This window comes from Salvelinus fontinalis, chromosome 42, assembly GCF_029448725.1.
Source record: "Salvelinus fontinalis isolate EN_2023a chromosome 42, ASM2944872v1, whole genome shotgun sequence".
Classification (NCBI taxonomy): domain Eukaryota; kingdom Metazoa; phylum Chordata; class Actinopteri; order Salmoniformes; family Salmonidae; genus Salvelinus; species Salvelinus fontinalis.
In genome coordinates this window covers 21,050,972-21,071,572 of record NC_074706.1, presented here as the reverse complement: position 1 = coordinate 21,071,572, position 20,601 = coordinate 21,050,972, and the positions used below count along the sequence as shown (strand labels likewise).

General features: G+C 44.0%; 1 protein-coding gene across 1 annotated transcript in view; it reads right to left on the bottom strand.

The window, feature by feature from the left end:
- The window catches only part of LOC129841123 (deoxycytidylate deaminase-like), a 75,861-nt gene that overhangs the window by 22,975 nt on the left and 32,285 nt on the right, over nucleotides 1–20,601 (bottom strand). Inside the window, exon 4 of the mRNA XM_055909233.1 lies at nucleotides 10,043–10,159. Coding sequence (XP_055765208.1) covers nucleotides 10,043–10,159 — 117 coding nt within the window. The remainder of the gene's footprint in view (nucleotides 1–10,042; nucleotides 10,160–20,601) is intronic.

Sequence of the window (20,601 nt, the reverse complement as noted above, 5' to 3'; positions counted from 1 at the left end):
TGTTCTGGGATTGATCTGATAGCATTGAGGAGTTTACCACAAAAGTCACAGGGTTCATCAATAAGTGCATAGACAATGTAATCCCCACAGTGACTATAAGAACGTATACAAACCAAAAACCATGTATTACAGAAAATAGAGTTGGGCTAAAGGTTAGAGCTACCGCTTACAAGAAACAGGACATGGAAAGAAAGCCCGCTATTACCTCCGACAAGACATTAAACATGCAAAAGCTCTATATAGGAAGGTGGAATCCTATTACACCGTCTCCGATGCTCGTCGTTTGTGGCAGGGTTTACAGATGATAACGGATTACAAATGGAAACCCAGCCATGAGTTCCCCAGAAATGTAGAACTCCCAAATGAGCTACATGCCTTTCATGCTCCCGTCGAGGAGTATAACACTGTGCCTTGAGTGAAAGCCCATGTTTTTCCGGATTACTGTGCGAGCTCGCTCTTTGTGGACGATGTGAGCAAAACGTTCACAAGGTCGCCAGGTCAGACGGAATACCAGGCCGTGGTCACAAAGCATGCGCAGAGCAGCTGGAAAGTGTCTTCACACATTTTCTCTCCTTGTCGCAGTCTGTAATCCCAACATGTTTCGAGATGACCACCATTATCCCTGTTCCCAAGAGCTCCAAGGTAGCCTGCCTAAATCGCCCTGTAGTCATGACCCACATCAACACCATTATCCCAGACACCCTAAACCCACTAAAATTAGCATACTGCCCCAACAGTTGATGCAATTTCTGGACAAGAGAAATAACTTTGAGAATGATGTTTATTCAACACCATAGTCCCCTCCAAGCTAAGGACCCTGGGACTGAACCCCTCCCTCTGCAACTGGATCCTGGACCTCCTGACGGGCCCTGTGGTGAGGGATGGCAACAACACCTCCGCCCCGTTGACCCTCAACACAGGGGCCCCTCAGGGGTGTTTGCTTAGTACTCCCTGTTCACCCACGACTGCGTGGCAGTGCACGACTCCGATACCATTGAGTTTGCGGACGACACAACAGTGGTAGGCCTGATCACGGACGGAAATGAGTCAGCCTACAAGGAGGAGGTCAGAGACTTAGCAGTGTGGTGCCAGGACAACAACAACCTCTCCATCAACGTCAGTAAGACCAAGGAGCTGATTGAGACAATAGGAGAGACAAGGGAGTGCACGCCCCAATCCACATCGTCAGGGCTTTTGTGGAGTGGGTCGAAAGCTTCAAGTTCCTTGGCGTCCACATCACTATGGACTTAACATGGTCCACACATACCCGTGAAGAGGGCACGGCAGCGCCTCTTCCACCTCAGGAGGCTGGAAAGATTTTTCATGGGGCCTCGGCTCCTCAAAGTTCTACAGCTGCACCATCGAGAACATCTTGATGAGCAGCATCACCGCTTGGTATGGCAAATGCACCGCCCTTGACAGCAAAGTGCTACAGAGGGTGGTTCGGACAGCACAGTACATTCAGGACTTCTATATCAGGCGGTGTTAGAGGAAGGCCCTAAAAATTGCCAAGACTCCAGCCACCCAAGCCATAGACTGTTCACTCTGCTACCGTCCGGCAAACAGTACAGGTTCCAACAAATCTTCTACCCACAAGCCATAACACTGCTAAATAGTGAATTAAAATGGTACCTGAACTATCTTCCACTGGCCCTACGCACACTCACTAGACTACCCCACTGAGTGTACAAAACATTAGCAACACCATAATATTGCGTTGCACGCCTAAATTCTTCTGGGCATGGACTCTACAAGGTGTCGAAAGCGTTCCACAGGGATGCTGGCCCATGTTGACTCCAATGCCTCCCACAGTTGTCAAGATGGCTGGATGTCCTTTGGATGGTGGACCCTTCTTGATACACACAGGAAACTGTTGAGTGAAAAACCCAACAGCATTGCAGTTCTTGGCACACTCAAACGGTGCGCCTGGTACCTACTACTTTACCCTGTTCAAAAGGCACCTAAATCTTTTGTCTTGCTCATTAACCCCCCCGAAAGTCCCATCTCAATTGTCTCAAGGCTTAAAAATCATTCTTTAACCAGACTCCTACCTTTCAACCACCCCATAGTGGATTTATCAAGTGACATAAATAAGTGATTGTAGCTTTCACCTGGTCAGTCTTTGTCATGAGAGAACAGTGTACATTGACACTCCCACACACATTACTACATACGCGCACATAAAAATTATGTCAAAATACGTAAACATCTAGTGGAAAGCTACTGCTACTCTGTTCTTCATTGTATTATTATTTATCCTGATGCCTAGTCACGTCACCCTGCCTTAATGTATATACACTACATTACCAAAAATATGTGGACATCTGCTCGTCAAACATTTAATTCCAAAATCATGGGCATAAATATGGTGTTGGTCCCCATTTGCTGCTATAACAGCCTCCACTCTTCTGAAGGCTTTCCACTAGATGTTGGAACATTGAAGCAGGGACTTGTTTCCATTCAGAAACGAGCATTAATGAGTTCGGGTACTGATGTTGGGCAATTAAGTGTGGCTCACAGTCGGCGTTCCAATTCATCCCAAAGGTGGTTGATGGGGTTTAGGTCAGGGCTCTGTGTAGGCCAGTCAAGTTCTTCAACACCGATCTCGACAAACCATTTCTGTATGGACCTCACGTTGTTCACGGGGACATTGTCATGCTGAAACAGGAAAGGGCCTTCCTCAAAATGTTGCCACAAAGTTGGAAGCACTGAATGTATGCTGTAGTGTTAAGATATGCCTTCACTGGAACTAAGGAGCCTGAACCATGAAAAACAGCCCCAGACCATTATTCCTCCTCCACCAAACTTTTGAGTTGGCACTGCGTTTGGGCAAGTAGCGTTCTCCTTTCATCCCCCAAACCCAGATTTGTCCGTCAGACTGACGGTGCAGCGAGATTCATCACTACAGAGAACGAGTTTCCATTGCTCCAGAGTCCAACAGTGTCAAGCTTTACACCACTCCAGCCAACACATGGTGATCTTAGGCTTGTGTGCGGCTGCTCGGCCATGGAAACCCATTTCATTAAGCTCTCGACAAAACAGTTATTGTGCTGAGGTTGCTTCCAGAGGCAGTTTGGAACTCAGTAGTGGGTGTTGCAACTGAGGATAGACGATATTGAAGCTCTACGAGCTTCAGCACTGGGTGGTCCAGTTCTGTGAGCTTGTGCGGCCTACCAGTTTGCGGCTGAGCTGTTGTTGCTCCTAGTCATTTCCACTTCACAATAACAGCACTTACAGTTGACCGGGGCAGCTCTACCAGGGCAGAAATTTGACAAACTGACTTGCCACGTTGAAAGTCACTGAGCTCTTCAGTAAGGCCATTCCACTGCCAATGTTTGGCTGTGGAGATTGCATGGCTGTGTTCTCAATTTTATACACCTGTCATCAACAGCCAAATCCAGTAATTTTGAAGGGATGTCCACATACTTTTGTGTGTGTGTATATATAGTGTATACCTCAAATACCTCCTACTTCTCCACATTGATCTGGTACTGGTTCTCCCTGTGCAGTTGAAGTCGGAAGTTTACATACACTTAGGTTGGAGTCATTAAAACTCGTTTTTCAACCACTCCACAGATTTCTTGTTAACAAACTAGTTTTGACAAGTCGGTTAGGACATCTACTTTGTGCATGACAAGTAATTTTCCCAACAATTGTTTAAAGACAGATTATTTCACTTATAATTCACTGTATCACAATTCCAGTGGGTCAGAAGTTTACATACACTAAGTTGACTGTGCCTTTAAACAGCTTGGAAAATTACAGAAAATGTAATTGCTTTAGAAGCTTCTGATTGACTCAAATTATATCAAGTAGCCTATTGGAGGTGTACCTGTGGATGTACACTGCTCAAAAAAATAAAGGGAACACTTAAACAACACAGTGTAACTCCAAGTCAATCACACTTCTGTGAAATCAAACTGTCCACTTAGGAAGCATATAGGCAATTATAGGCAATTAGCAAGACACCCCCAAAAAAGGAGTGATTCTGCAGGTGGTGACCACAGACCACTTCTCAGTTCCTACTAGAGTGAGAGCACCGCCAGCATTCAAAAGTGACCAAAACATCAGCCAGGAAGCATAGGAACTGAGAAGTGGTCTGTGGTCACCACCTGCAGAATCACTCCTTTTTTGGGGGTGTCTTGCTAATTGCCTATAATTTCCACCTTTTGTCTATTCCATTTGCACAACAGCATGTGAAATGTATTGTCAATCAGTGTTGCTTCCTAAGTGGACAGTTTGATTTCACAGAAGTGTGATTGACTTGGAGTTACATTGTGTTGTTTAAGTGTTCCCTTTATTTTTTTGAGCAGTGTATTTCAAGGCCTACCTTCAAACTCAGTGTCACTTTGCTTGACATAATAGAAAAAAAAAGAGAAAAAAATCAGCCAAGACCTCAGAAAATAAATTGTAGACCTCCACAAGTCTGGTTCATCCTTGGGAGCAATTTCCAAACGCCTGAAGGTACCACGCTCATCTGTACAAACAATAATACGCAAGTATAAACACCATGGGACCACGCAGCCATACCGCTCAGGAAGGAGACGTGTTCTTTCTCCTAGAGATGAACGTACTTTTGTGCGAAAAGTGCAAATCAATCCCAGAACAACAGCAAAGGACCTTGTGAAGATGCTGGAGGAAACAGGTACAAAAGTATCTATATCCACAGTAAAACGAGTCAGCAAGGAAGAAGCCACTGCTCCATAAAAAAGCCAGACTACGGTTTGCAACTGCACATGGGGACAAAGATTGTACTTTTTGGAGAAATGTCCTCTGGCCTGATGAAACAAAAATAGAACTGTTTGGCCATAATGACCATCTTTATGTTTGGAGGAAAAATGGGTGAGGCTTTCAAGCTGAAGAACACCATCCCAACCGTGAAACACGGGGGTAGCAGCATCATGTTGTGGGGATGCTTTGCTGCATAAGGGACTGGTGCACTTCACAAAATAGATGACATCATGAGGCAGGAAAATGTGGATATATTGAAAAAACATCTCAAGACATCAGTCAGGAAGTTAAAGCTTGGTCACAAATGGGTCTTCCAAATGGACAATGACCCCAAGCATACTTCCAAAGTTGTGGCAAAACGGCTTAAGGACAACAAAGTCAAGGTATTGGATTGGCCATCATAAAGCCCTGGCCTCAATACTATAGAACATTTTTGGGCAGAACTGAAAAAGTGTGCAAGCAAGAAGGCCTACAAGCCTGACCCAGTTACACCAGCTCTGTCAGAAGGAATGGGCCAACATTCACCAAACTTATTGTGGGAAGCTTATGGAAGGCTACCTGAAATATTTGACCCAATATAAACAATTTAAAGACAATGCTAGCAAATACTAATTGAGTGCATGTAAACTTCTGACCCACTGGGAATGTAATGAAAGAAATAAAAGCTGAAATAAATAATTCTCTACTATTATTCTGACATTTCACATTCTTAAAATAAAGTGGTGATCCTAACTGACCTAAAACAGGGAATTTTTACTAGGATTAAATGTCAGGAATTGTGAAAAACTGAGTTGAAATGTATTTGGCTAAGGTGCATGTAAACTTGACTTAAACTGCATATAGCTCCATTCTTGTGTATTTTATTCTTCCTTACGATTGTATTTTTAAACTCTGCATTGTTGTGAGGAGTTGTAAGAAAGCATGTCACAGTTAAGTCTACAACAGTTGTATTTGGCAAATAAAATGTTAATAGATTTTATATTTCAAGTGACTTACAATAGCAGGTCTTGTAATGGGCCAGTCATAAACAGGAGAGGGAGACACTATGGAGGAGCATTCCAATGGGATTAGGAAAACAAAAGGCCTCCAGATTAGCTAATGGGAATACAATGGTAGCGAGGCCGCTGGGAGGAGAGGGGTGAAGAGGGGCAACCAGTGAATTAGCTATGTAGACTCAGAGGACGGATAACCTGCTAGGTGTTAGGACAGGACACCGCTTGTCAACACAAATATTCTTCATTATATGTACAACGATCTTAAGACGGATAATGATTCCTCAATTCAAAATCCATACTGAGTCGTTAAAGATAAATGCGCCAACGCATGACTGAGTTGAGGATTGAGGAGAGAGATAGTTTGGCGCGCTACACCAACACAGCTCTCAGTATTAAAGTACTGCCAGCGTGGGAGTCAGGCCGGACCACAGCACTGCCAGCGTGGGAGTCAGGCCGGACCACAGCACTGCCAGCGTGGGAGTCAGGCCGGACCACAGCACTGCCAGCGTGGGAGTCAGGCCGGACCACAGCACTGCCAGCGTGGGAGTCAGGCCGGACCACAGCACTGCCAGCGTGGGAGTCAGGCCGGACCACAGCACTGCCAGCGTGGGAGTCAGGCCGGACCACAGCACTGCCAGCGTGGGAGTCAGGCCGGACCACAGCACTGCCAGCGTGGGAGTCAGGCCGGACCACAGCACTGCCAGCGTGGGAGTCAGGCCGGACCACAGCACTGCCAGCGTGGGAGTCAGGCCGGACCACAGCACTGCCAGCGTGGGAGACAGGCCGGACCACAGCACTGCCAGCGTGGGAGACAGGCCGGGCCACAGCACTGTCAGCGTGGGAGTCAGGCCGGGCCACAGCACTGCCAGCGTGGGAGTCAGGCCGGACCACAGCACTGCCAGCGTGGGAGTCAGGCCGGACCACAGCACTGCCAGCGAGGGAGTCAGGTCGGACCTCAGCACTGCCAGCGTGGGAGTCAGGTCGGACCTCAGCACTGCCAGCGTGGGAGTCAGGCCGGGCCACAGCACTGCCAGCGTGGGAGTCAGGCCGGGCCACAGCACTGCCAGCGTGGGAGTCAGGCCGGGCCACAGCACTGCCAGCGTGGGAGTCAGGCCGGGCCACAGCACTGCCAGCGTGGGAGTCAGGCCGGGCCACAGCACTGCCAGCGTGGGAGTCAGGCCGGGCCACAGCACTGCCAGCGTGGGAGTCAGGCCGGACCACAGCACTGCCAGCGAGGGAGTCAGGTCGGACCACAGCACTGCCAGCGAGGGAGTCAGGTTGGACCACAGCACTGCCAGCGTGGCAGTCAGGCCGGACCACAGCACTGCCAGCGTGGGAATCAGGCCGGACCACAGCACTGCCAGCGAGGGAATCAGGTCGGACCACAGCACCAGATTTTTCACATTAGAACTGAGACCGGCTGAGAATATAATAGGAGGCTGATTTGAGGATTTATAGTGTAAATAACAAGACAGTTATGTACTATTAACCGTCTGGTAACATGGGGGGGGGGGGGGGGGGGGGTGGAGGAGAGCGAGAGAGGGGGAAAGGAGGAGAGAGAGGAGGAAAGGAGGAGAGAGTCAAAGTAAGTAATTGGGTGAATAAAAGAGTGCCAGTGAAAATGGGAGAAAAACAGAATGATTGAAATAGAAAAGAAAAGCGAAAGATAAAAAGGTGAAAAGATATTGGAGGGAGAGAGAGAGAGTTCTGGGTGGCTCCACATGGTTACTGAGAAGCAGCGCAACTCATTTCAACTTCAGTCCAAAAATAAAAGCCAACAGAGATTTGTTCAAACGTTGATTGAATGGGTGGCCTGCTGGAGACCGAGAGGAAACGAAGGGGGAGCGGTGAGAATGATACGACCACAGTGCCCCCTAAAGCCAGATGAGTACACCTCTTTTTCCCTCCATCTCTCATCTGAAGAGCCTGTGTATTGAGAGGCCAAGAGGGTTTCGTTCAAGGCGCGCCGAGAGGCTATCGTTCAAGGCCTTGCAAGCGTTCTTAGAGAGCTGAGCCGTTCTCTTCGTCGGTACATGAGGCGCATTTATTAAAACACACAAACGACCGGACAGAGCGGCCCACACAGACAGACAGACAGACAGAGACAGACAGAGAGACCCACTCTGTCAGACCATACTTTAACTTATTCCCTAGGTTTCAGAGGTTCAAACGCACTCTTTGACCCCACAAATGGAGACGTTGTAATCAAGGCTGAATGGAAATAAGCTTATTTCTAGAGTGAGAGATTAAAACCAGACGAACAGGTGCAGCGCTAAGGAGCGTTGTGGAATTGAGCCCAACTGCCTTCCGTAGGCCTATCGGATTCCCTGACACGTTTCACGGTAAATAGCAAACACATCTAAACACATCTATTGTTAAACCCTCTGATTCTCCTCATGCTGTTATGACAGTGAGACGGATAGATAGGAGAGAGAGAGTCGGGGGAGAAAAAGGGAAAGAAAAAGAGAGAATTAGTAAGAGATTCAGAGAGGAAAAAAGCTTTTTCTAGTGGCGGGGAGGAGTGAACAGTCATCACACGCCACCTTTGTGAAACATGGCACTTGTTGCTAAGCGTTTGACGAGCCAGGTTGAAACTGCATCACAAATTAGGTTGGCTTGTTGCTGTTCAGTTTCCTTCTCTGCTCTTGCAGGTGCGGGTGAACGAGAAGTGTGTGTGTGTGTCTGTGAGTGTATACACTCTCTCCTTAACGAAGTAGGAGCCTGGAGATAGATCTTACACCCCACTGTGCCGGGGAGAGAAGAGGGCCTGGCAAGCCCCGCTTGTGATCAGAGTGAAATAGTGTGTGTGGGAGTGTGTCGGAACTATGAGTGTGTGTATGCATGGCTGCATACATGTCAGTATATATAGCTCCGTGTGTGTGGGCGTAGGAGTTGAGTGTGTGTGTGCCTCACTTCGGTATGCAGCTCCAGGAGGGCCTCTTGCCTAAGGAGCAACAGCAGGGGGTTGTGGGAAGATAACGGGGAAAGGAAAGTTTTTCGAGCGAGGGCAGAAAGCGGTAGAGAGGGAGCGAAGGAGAAAGAGAAGGATAGAAAAGGGGGGGAAAGAGCTGTGCTTGCCGTTCGTGTTTGAAAAAGGCGGAGGTTGCGGAGTATAATAGTCCTGTTTTCTATCGTAGGTGGGGGGGAGCAATGAGAGCGGTAGGGGTACTGGTTGCACCACCCCCTTGAAACCTTGTCCTCTGTTGGGGGGGGGGGGGGTCCCCAATCCCCCGTGTGACGTCGCTCCCTCGCCGAGCGTTCTGTCTAACAGAATCACCTTGACACACAGACTGTACCACGGCACACGCGCGAGCGACATTGGTGATGATCAAAACGCACCCAAAACACTCTGCTGAGAAGCTGTTGAGATTGTCCCGAGAGCAATCGCCGCAGTTGAATTAGTTTTAACAAAAAAATTTATATACGTTACTGCCATTTGGTAAACAAACGCCAGTGCAGCAGGAAGCTAAGTTAAAAAGGGAAGACGGTATCTCCTACCTGCGTGCTTGTTGTAGGTTGCTGTGTGGTCTGCCCATCCATCAAAGCTAATCACGTAAGCGTTAGTCTAATACCTGCATAACTGATACTGCACAGAGTGAACACTGTGTGGCACTTAGGCTAAACACAATGTGAGGTAAGCTAAACTGCTATGCATTGTGGTTGTCAAGCGGGATGTACAGAGGGAGAAAAGATGGAAAGAGGTGATGCGTTTAGTGGACTGAGGAGAGAGCTCTCGCTGTGAATAGCTGAGTCAAGGACGAGAGAGGGAGGAGCGTGTGTGTCCCTGAGAGAAGAGGCATAGAGAGGAGCAGTAGTGTGTGTGTCCCTGAGAGAAGAGGCATAGAAAGAGAGGAGCAGGAGTGTGTGTCCCTGAGAGAAGAGGCATAGAGAGGAGCAGTAGTGTGTGTGTCCCTGAGAGAAGAGGCATAGAAAGAGAGGAGCAGGAGTGTGTGTCCCTGAGAGAAGAGGCATAGAAAGAGAGGAGCAGGAGTGGAACACGGGAAGAGCATGAACGAAGGTAGAAAATAAAAAAGGAATGCGGAGAGAGAAGAAACCACGACAACACCAAAGGTATGGAACGAGAGAATGAGTGTGTGACCCTGAAAGGATGAAAAGGAGCGGAGAAAAGGTGTCACAGAGAGATGAAAAAGAAAGGTAAAGGGTGGAGAAAAGCAAAGGCAGTTGTGAGGGAAGGCAACAGTTGGGAGAAGGCTCGCCTGTTTGGAAATGGAGAACAAAAATGACAGAACAGAGGGATGGGTGAAGGAGAGAGGGAGGGGTCTCATCTGCGTGTGTGGGGGGGGGGGGGTTCCCACCTGCTTGGATGATGAGCTTGGCACACTCGTTGCAGGGGAACAGAGCCACGTACATGGAACAGCCCTTCACGTCCGCTGAGTTCTTATTCATGATCGCATTCAGCTCCGCATGGCACACTGGAGGAGAGAGGGGGAGGAAGAGAGAAGGGGAGAAGGGGTGGAAGAGTGTGAAAATCTGGTCAACACACCAGGGGTGGCAGTGAGTCAAAAGAGACATTAATATGCAGATGATACAGGTTTCCTAGTTCCAACAGCCACATAAAAAAATTCACTGGTCTAGGATCAGGTCCCCCCCTGTCCATATAATCTCATTCATTGATCTAAAAAGGCTAAACTGATCCTAGTTCAGCAATTCCACTTTGAGACTCAATACAGGCCTTAATTCCCATTGTCCAGTGGAAAGTGATGCAACGAGAGTGAACAGATGCCTCCTCTCCCCTCCACCCTGGCAGCCATAAAATGACTGCTTCCTAACGTTAATTACGGGAAATGAATTGCCCCCTATCAGCGACGGTGGCCAATTACAGAGCACACCGGCCAACCCCCAAACTGTAGTATGATTACCATACCCATACCCCCCCCCCCCCCCCACTAGCCCCATGCCAGCCAGCCAACCACGCCGCCACCCGCTACTGCTGCAGATTGGCTTTGGCACAACATCAGAGCACGGAACGGCACGACATGCATGTTGGTCCACTGCGCTCACAGCAAGCAGGCAGAACTCATGAGAGAGAGAGAGCCAAGGGATGGTTAACTTGGAGAATTTGTGACAAACAGTTGTCATGGCAGCATGTCTTCGGTGGGGAACACGACAAGATATTATCCTGAGCACTGTTTAATGTTACGGTCACTGGTCTCAGTTACTATTAGAACAGTGGTAGTTACCATTACCACCACTGGTCTCAGTTACTATTAGAACAGTGGTAGTTACCATTACAGTCACTGGTCTCAGTTACCATTAGAACAGTGGTAGTTACCATTACAGTCACTGGTCTCAGTTACTATTAGAACAGTGGTAGTTACCATTACAGTCACTGGTCTCAGTTACTATTAGAACAGTGGTAGTTACCATTACAGTCACTGGTCTCAGTTACTATTAGAACAGTGGTAGTTACCATTACAGTCACTGGTCTCAGTTACTATTAGAACAGTGGTAGTTACCATTACCACTCACTGGTCTCAGTTACTATTAGAACAGTGATAGTTACCATTACCAGTCACTGGTCTCAGTTACTATTAGAACAGTGGTAGTTACCATTACAGTCACTGGTCTCAGTTACTATTAGAACAGTGGTAGTTACCATTACAGTCACAGTTACCATTAGAACAGTGGTAGTTACCATTACCAGTCACTGGTCTCAGTTACCATTAGAACAGTGGTAGTTACCATTACCGTCACTGGTCTCAGTTACTATTAGAACAGTGGTAGTTACCATTACAGTCACTGGTCTCAGTTACTATTAGAACAGTGGTAGTTACCATTACAGTCTCAGTTACTATTAGAACAGTGGTAGTTACCATTACAGTCACTGGTCTCAGTTACTATTAGAACAGTGGTAGTTACCATTACCAGTCACTGGTCTCAGTTACTATTAGAACAGTGGTAGTTACCATTACAGTCTCAGTTACCATTAGAACAGTGGTAGTTACCATTACAGTCACTGGTCTCAGTTACCATTAGAACAGTGGTAGTTACCATTACAGTCACTGGTCTCAGTTACTATTAGAACAGTGGTAGTTACCATTACCAGTCACTGGTCTCAGTTACTATTAGAACAGTGGTAGTTACCATTACCACCACTGGTCTCAGTTACTATTAGAACAGTGGTAGTTACCATTACAGTCACTGGTCTCAGTTACCATTAGAACAGTGGTAGTTACCATTACAGTCACTGGTCTCAGTTACCATTAGAACAGTGGTAGTTACCATTACAGTCACTGGTCTCAGTTACCATTAGAACAGTGGTAGTTACCATTACAGTCACTGGTCTCAGTTACTATTAGAACAGTGGTAGTTACCATTACCACCACTGGTCTCAGTTACTATTAGAACAGTGGTAGTTACCATTACAGTCACTGGTCTCAGTTACCATTAGAACAGTGGTAGTTACCATTACAGTCACTGGTCTCAGTTACCATTAGAACAGTGGTAGTTACCATTACAGTCACTGGTCTCAGTTACCATTAGAACAGTGGTAGTTACCATTACAGTCACTGGTCTCAGCTACTATTAGAACAGTGGTAGTTACCATTACCACTCACTGGTCTCAGTTACTATTAGAACAGTGGTAGTTACCATTACAGTCACTGGTCTCAGTTACCATTAGAACAGTGGTAGTTACCATTACAGTCACTAGTCTCAGTTACTATTAGAACAGTGGTAGTTACCATTACCGTCACTGGTCTCAGTTACTATTAGAACAGTGGTAGTTACCATTACAGTCACTGGTCTCAGTTACTATTAGAACAGTGGTAGTTACCATTACAGTCACTAGTCTCAGTTACCATTAGAACAGTGGTAGTTACCATTACCACCACTGGTCTCAGTTACTATTAGAACAGTGGTAGTTACTATTAGAACAGTGGTAGTTACCATTACAGTCACTAGTCTCAGTTACTATTAGAACAGTGGTAGTTACTATTAGAACAGTGGTAGTTACCATTACAGTCACTGGTCTCAGTTACTATTAGAACAGTGGTAGTTACCATTACAGTCACTGGTCTCAGTTACTATTAGAACAGTGGTAGTTACCATTACAGTCACTGGTCTCAGTTACTATTAGAACAGTGGTAGTTACCATTACAGTCACTGGTCTCAGTTACTATTAGAACAGTGGTAGTTACCATTACAGTCACTGGTCTCAGTTACTATTAGAACAGTGGTAGTTACCATTACAGTCTCAGTTACTATTAGAACAGTGGTAGTTACCATTACAGTCACTGGTCTCAGTTACTATTAGAACAGTGGTAGTTACCATTACCAGTCACTGGTCTCAGTTACTATTAGAACAGTGGTAGTTACCATTACACTCACTGGTCTCAGTTACTATTAGAACAGTGGTAGTTACCATTACAGTCACTGGTCTCAGTTACTATTAGAACAGTGGTAGTTACCATTACACTCACTGGTCTCAGTTACTATTAGAACAGTGATAGTTACCATTACCAGTCACTGGTCTCAGTTACTATTAGAACAGTGGTAGTTACCATTACAGTCACTGGTCTCAGTTACTATTAGAACAGTGGTAGTTACCATTACAGTCACAGTTACCATTAGAACAGTGGTAGTTACCATTACCAGTCACTGGTCTCAGTTACCATTAGAACAGTGGTAGTTACCATTACCGTCACTGGTCTCAGTTACTATTAGAACAGTGTTAGTTACCATTACAGTCACTGGTCTCAGTTACTATTAGAACAGTGGAGGTTACCATTACAGTCACTAGTCTCAGTTACTATTAGAACAGTGGTAGTTAACATTACAGTCTCAGTTACCATTAGAACAGTGGTAGTTACCATTACAGTCACTGGTCTCAGTTACTATTAGAACAGTGGTAGTTACCATTACAGTCACTGGTCTCAGTTACTATTAGAACAGTGGTAGTTACCATTACCACTCACTGGTCTCAGTTACTATTAGAACAGTGGTAGTTACCATTACAGTCACTGGTCTCAGTTACTATTAGAACAGTGGAGGTTACCATTACAGTCACTAGTCTCAGTTACTATTAGAACAGTGGTAGTTAACATTACAGTCTCAGTTACCATTAGAACAGTGGTAGTTACCATTACAGTCACTGGTCTCAGTTACTATTAGAACAGTGGTAGTTACCATTACAGTCACTGGTCTCAGTTACTATTAGAACAGTGGTAGTTACCATTACAGTCACTGGTCTCAGTTACTATTAGAACAGTGGTAGTTAACATTACAGTCACTGGTCTCAGTTACCATTAGAACAGTGGTAGTTACCATTACAGTCACTGGTCTCAGTTACTATTAGAACAGTGGTAGTTACCATTAGTCACTGGTCTCAGTTACCATTAGAACAGTGGTAGTTACCATTACCACTCACTAGTCTCAGTTACTATTAGAACAGTGGTAGTTACTATTAGAACAGTGGTAGTTACCATTACAGTCACTGGTCTCAGTTACTATTAGAACAGTGGTAGTTACCATTACAGTCACTGGTCTCAGTTACCATTAGAACAGTGGTAGTTACCATTACAGTCACTAGTCTCAGTTACCATTAGAACAGTGGTAGTTACCATTACCACTCACTAGTCTCAGTTACTATTAGAACAGTGGTAGTTACTATTAGAACAGTGGTAGTTACCATTACAGTCACTGGTCTCAGTTACTATTAGAACAGTGGTAGTTACCATTACAGTCACTGGTCTCAGTTACTATTAGAACAGTGGTAGTTACCATTACAGTCACTGGTCTCAGTTACCATTAGAACAGTGGTAGTTACCATTACAGTCACTGGTCTCAGTTACTATTAGAACAGTGGTAGTTACCATTAGTCACTGGTCTCAGTTACCATTAGAACAGTGGTAGTTACCATTACCACTCACTAGTCTCAGTTACTATTAGAACAGTGGTAGTTACTATTAGAACAGTGGTAGTTACCATTACAGTCACTGGTCTCAGTTACTATTAGAACAGTGGTAGTTACCATTACAGTCACTGGTCTCAGTTACTATTAGAACAGTGGTAGTTACCATTACCACCACTGGTCTCAGTTACTATTAGAACAGTGGTAGTTACCATTACAGTCACTGGTCTCAGTTACTATTAGAACAGTGGTAGTTACCATTACAGTCACTGGTCTCAGTTACTATTAGAACAGTGGTAGTTACCATTACAGTCACTGGTCTCAGTTACTATTAGAACAGTGGTAGTTACCATTACAGTCACTGGTCTCAGTTACTATTAGAACAGTGGTAGTTACCATTACCAGTCACTGGTCTCAGTTACTATTAGAACAGTGGTAGTTACCATTACACTCACTGGTCTCAGTTACTATTAGAACAGTGGTAGTTACCATTACACTCACTGGTCTCAGTTACTATTAGAACAGTGATAGTTACCATTACCAGTCACTGGTCTCAGTTACTATTAGAACAGTGGTAGTTACCATTATTGTCACTGGTCTCAGTTACTATTAGAACAGTGGTAGTTACCATTACAGTCACAGTTACCATTAGAACAGTGGTAGTTACCATTACCGTCACTGGTCTCAGTTACCATTAGAACAGTGGTAGTTACCATTACCGTCACTGGTCTCAGTTACTATTAGAACAGTGGTAGTTACCATTACAGTCACTGGTCTCAGTTACTATTAGAACAGTGGTAGTTACCATTACAGTCTCAGTTACTATTAGAACAGTGGTAGTTACCATTACCAGTCACTGGTCTCAGTTACTATTAGAACAGTGGTAGTTACCATTACAGTCTCAGTTACCATTAGAACAGTGGTAGTTACCATTACAGTCACTGGTCTCAGTTACTATTAGAACAGTGGTAGTTACCATTACACTCACTGGTCTCAGTTACTATTAGAACAGTGGTAGTTACCATTAGTCACTGGTCTCAGTTACCATTAGAACAGTGGTAGTTACCATTACAGTCACTGGTCTCAGTTACCATTAGAACAGTGGTAGTTACCATTACCACTCACTAGTCTAAGTTACTATTAGAACAGTGGTAGTTACCATTACCACTCACTAGTCTCAGTTACTATTAGAACAGTGGTAGTTACTATTAGAACAGTGGTAGTTACCATTACAGTCACTGGTCTCAGTTACTATTAGAACAGTGGTAGTTACCATTACAGTCACTGGTCTCAGTTACCATTAGAACAGTGGTAGTTACCATTACAGTCACTGGTCTCAGTTACCATTAGAACAGTGGTAGTTACCATTACAGTCACTGGTCTCAGTTACTATTAGAACAGTGGTAGTTACCATTAGTCACTGGTCTCAGTTACCATTAGAACAGTGGTAGTTACCATTACAGTCACTGGTCTCAGTTACCATTAGAACAGTGGTAGTTACCATTACCACTCACTAGTCTCAGTTACTATTAGAACAGTGGTAGTTACCATTACCACCACTGGTCTCAGTTACTATTAGAACAGTGGTAGTTACCATTACAGTCACTGGTCTCAGTTACTATTAGAACAGTGGTATTTACCATTACAGTCACTGGTCTCAGTTCCTATTAGAACAGTGGTAGTTACTATTAGAACAGTGGTAGTTACTATTAGAACAGTGGTAGTTACCATTACAGTCACTGGTCTCAGTTACTATTAGAACAGTGGTAGTTACCATTACAGTCACTGGTCTCAGTTACCATTAGAACAGTGGTAGTTACAATTACAGTCACTAGTCTCAGATACCATTAGAACAGTGGTAGTTACCATTACCACTCACTAGTCTCAGTTACTATTAGAACAGTGGTAGTTACTATTAGAACAGTGGTAGTTACCATTACAGTCACTGGTCTCAGTTACTATTAGAACAGTGGTAGTTACCATTACACTCACTGGTCTCAGTTACTATTAGAACAGTGGTAGTTACCATTACCACCACTGGTCTCAGTTACTATTAGAACAGTGGTAGTTACCATTACAGTCACTGGTCTCAGTTACTATTAGAACAGTGGTAGTTACCATTACAGTCACTGGTCTCAGTTACTATTAGAACAGTGGTATTTACCATTACAGTCACTGGTCTCAGTTACTATTAGAACAGTGGTAGTTACCATTACAGTCACTGGTCTCAGTTACTATTAGAACAGTGGTAGTTACCATTACAGTCACTGGTCTCAGTTACTATTAGAACAGTGGTAGTTACCATTACAGTCACTGGTCTCAGTTACTATTAGAACAGTGGTAGTTACCATTAGAACAGTGGTAGTTACCATTACCACTCACTGGTCTCAGTTACTATTAGAACAGTGGTAGTTACCATTACCACTCACTGTCTCAGTTACTATTAGAACAGTGGTAGTTACCATTACCACTCACTGTCTCAGTTACTATTAGAACAGTGGTAGTTACCATTACCAGTCACTGGTCTCAGTTCCTATTAGAACAGTGGTAGTTACTATTAGAACAGTGGTAGTTACTATTAGAACAGTGGTAGTTACCATTACAGTCACTGGTCTCAGTTACTATTAGAACAGTGGTAGTTACCATTACAGTCACAGTTACCATTAGAACAGTGGTAGTTACCATTACCAGTCACTGGTCTCAGTTACCATTAGAACAGTGGTAGTTACCATTACAGTAACTGGTCTCAGTTACTATTAGAACAGTGGTAGTTACCATTACCGTCACTGGTCTCAGTTACTATTAGAACAGTGGTAGTTACCATTACCGTCACTGGTCTCAGTTACTATTAGAACAGTGGTAGTTACCATTACAGTCACTGGTCTCAGTTACTATTAGAACAGTGGTAGTTACCATTACCACTCACTGGTCTCAGTTACTATTAGAACAGTGGTAGTTACCATTACAGTCACTGGTCTCAGTTACTATTAGAACAGTGGTAGTTACCATTACAGTCTCAGTTACTATTAGAACAGTGGTAGTTACCATTACCAGTCACTGGTCTCAGTTACTATTAGAACAGTGGTAGTTACCATTACCACTCACTGGTCTCAGTTACTATTAGAACAGTGGTAGTTACCATTAGAACAGTGGTAGTTACCAATACCACTCACTGGTCTCAGTTACTATTAGAACAGTGGTAGTTACCATTACCACTCACTGGTCTCAGTTACTATTAGAACAGTGGTAGTTACCATTACCAGTCACTGGTCTCAGTTCCTATTAGAACAGTGGTAGTTACTATTAGAACAGTGGTAGTTACTATTAGAACAGTGGTAGTTACCATTACAGTCACTGGTCTCAGTTACTATTAGAACAGTGGTAGTTACCATTACAGTCACAGTTACCATTAGAACAGTGGTAGTTACCATTACCAGTCACTGGTCTCAGTTACCATTAGAACAGTGGTAGTTACCATTACAGTCACTGGTCTCAGTTACTATTAGAACAGTGGTAGTTACCATTACCGTCACTGGTCTCAGTTACTATTAGAACAGTGGTAGTTACCATTACCGTCACTGGTCTCAGTTACTATTAGAACAGTGGTAGTTACCATTACAGTCACTGGTCTCAGTTACTATTAGAACAGTGGTAGTTACCATTACAGTCTCAGTTACTATTAGAACAGTGGTAGTTACCATTACCAGTCACTGGTCTCAGTTACTATTAGAACAGTGGTAGTTACCATTACCACTCACTGGTCTCAGTTACTATTAGAACAGTGGTAGTTACTATTAGAACAGTGGTAGTTACCATTACAGTCACTGGTCTCAGTTACTATTAGAACAGTGGTAGTTACCATTACAGTCACTGGTCTCAGTTACTATTAGAACAGTGGTAGTTACCATTACAGTCACTGGTCTCAGTTACTATTAGAACAGTGGTAGTTACCATTACAGTCACTGGTCTCAGTTACTATTAGAACAGTGGTAGTTACCATTACCACCACTGGTCTCAGTTACTATTAGAACAGTGGTAGTTACCATTACCACTCACTGGTCTCAGTTACTATTAGAACAGTGGTAGTTACTATTAGAACAGTGGTAGTTACCATTACAGTCACTGGTCTCAGTTACTATTAGAACAGTGGTAGTTACCATTACAGTCACTGGTCTCAGTTACTATTAGAACAGTGGTAGTTACCATTACAGTCACTGGTCTCAGTTACTATTAGAACAGTGGTAGTTACCATTACAGTCACTGGTCTCAGTTACTATTAGAACAGTGGTAGTTACCATTAGAACAGTGGTAGTTACCATTACCACTCACTGGTCTCAGTTACTATTAGAACAGTGGTAGTTACTATTAGAACAGTGGTAGTTACCATTACCACTCACTGTCTCAGTTACTATTAGAACAGTGGTAGTTACCATTACCAGTCACTGGTCTCAGTTCCTATTAGAACAGTGGTAGTTACTATTAGAACAGTGGTAGTTACTATTAGAACAGTGGTAGTTACCATTACAGTCACTGGTCTCAGTTACTATTAGAACAGTGGTAGTTACCATTACAGTCAAAATTACCATTAGAACAGTGGAAGTTACCATTACCAGTCACTGGTCTCAGTTACCATTAGAACAGTGGTAGTTACCATTACAGTCACTGGTCTCAGTTACTATTAGAACAGTGGTAGTTACCATTACAGTCACTGGTCTCAGTTACTATTAGAACAGTGGTAGTTACCATTACAGTCTCAGTTACTATTAGAACAGTGGTAGTTACCATTACTAGTCACTGGTCTCAGTTACTATTAGAACAGTGGTAGTTACCATTACAGTCTCAGTTACCATTAGAACAGTGGTAGTTACCATTACACTCACTGGTCTCAGTTACTATTAGAACAGTGGTAGTTACCATTACAGTCACTGGTCTCAGTTACCATTAGAACAGTGGTAGTTACCATTACAGTCACTGGTCTCAGTTACCATTAGAACAGTGGTAGTTACCATTACAGTCACTGGTCTCAGTTACTATTAGAACAGTGGTAGTTACCATTACAGTCACTGGTCTCAGTTACCATTAGAACAGTGGTAGTTACCATTATAGTCACTGGTCTCAGTTACCATTAGAACAGTGGTAGTTACCATTACAGTCACTGGTCTCAGTTACTATTAGAACAGTGGTAGTTACCATTACCACTCACTGGTCTCAGTTACTATTAGAACAGTGGTAGTTACCATTACAGTCACTGGTCTCAGTTACCATTAGAACAGTGGTAGTTACCATTACAGTCACTAGTCTCAGTTACCATTAGAACAGTGGTAGTTACCATTACCACTCACTGGTCTCAGTTACTATTAGAACAGTGGTAGTTACCATTACAGTCACTGGTCTCAGTTACCATTAGAACAGTGGTAGTTACCATTACAGTCACTAGTCTCAGTTACCATTAGAACAGTGGTAGTTACCATTACCACTCACTGGTCTCAGTTACCATTAGAACAGTGGTAGTTACCATTACCAGTCACTGGTCTCAGTTACCATTAGAACAGTGGTAGTTACCATTACAGTCACTGGTCTCAGTTACTATTAGAACAGTGGTAGTTACCATTAGTCACTAGTCTCAGTTACTATTAGAACAGTGGTAGTTACCATTACCACTCACTAGTCTCAGTTACTATTAGAACAGTGGTAGTTACTATTAGAACAGTGGTAGTTACCATTACAGTCACTGGTCTCAGTTACTATTAGAACAGTGGTAGTTACCATTACAGTCACTGGTCTCAGTTACTATTAGAACAGTGGTAGTTACCATTACCACCACTGGTCTCAGTTACTATTAGAACAGTGGTAGTTACCATTACAGTCACTGGTCTCAGTTACTATTAGAACAGTGGTATTTACCATTACAGTCACTGGTCTCAGTTACTATTAGAACAGTGGTAGTTACCATTAAAGTCACTGGTCTCAGTTACTATTAGAACAGTGGTAGTTACCATTACA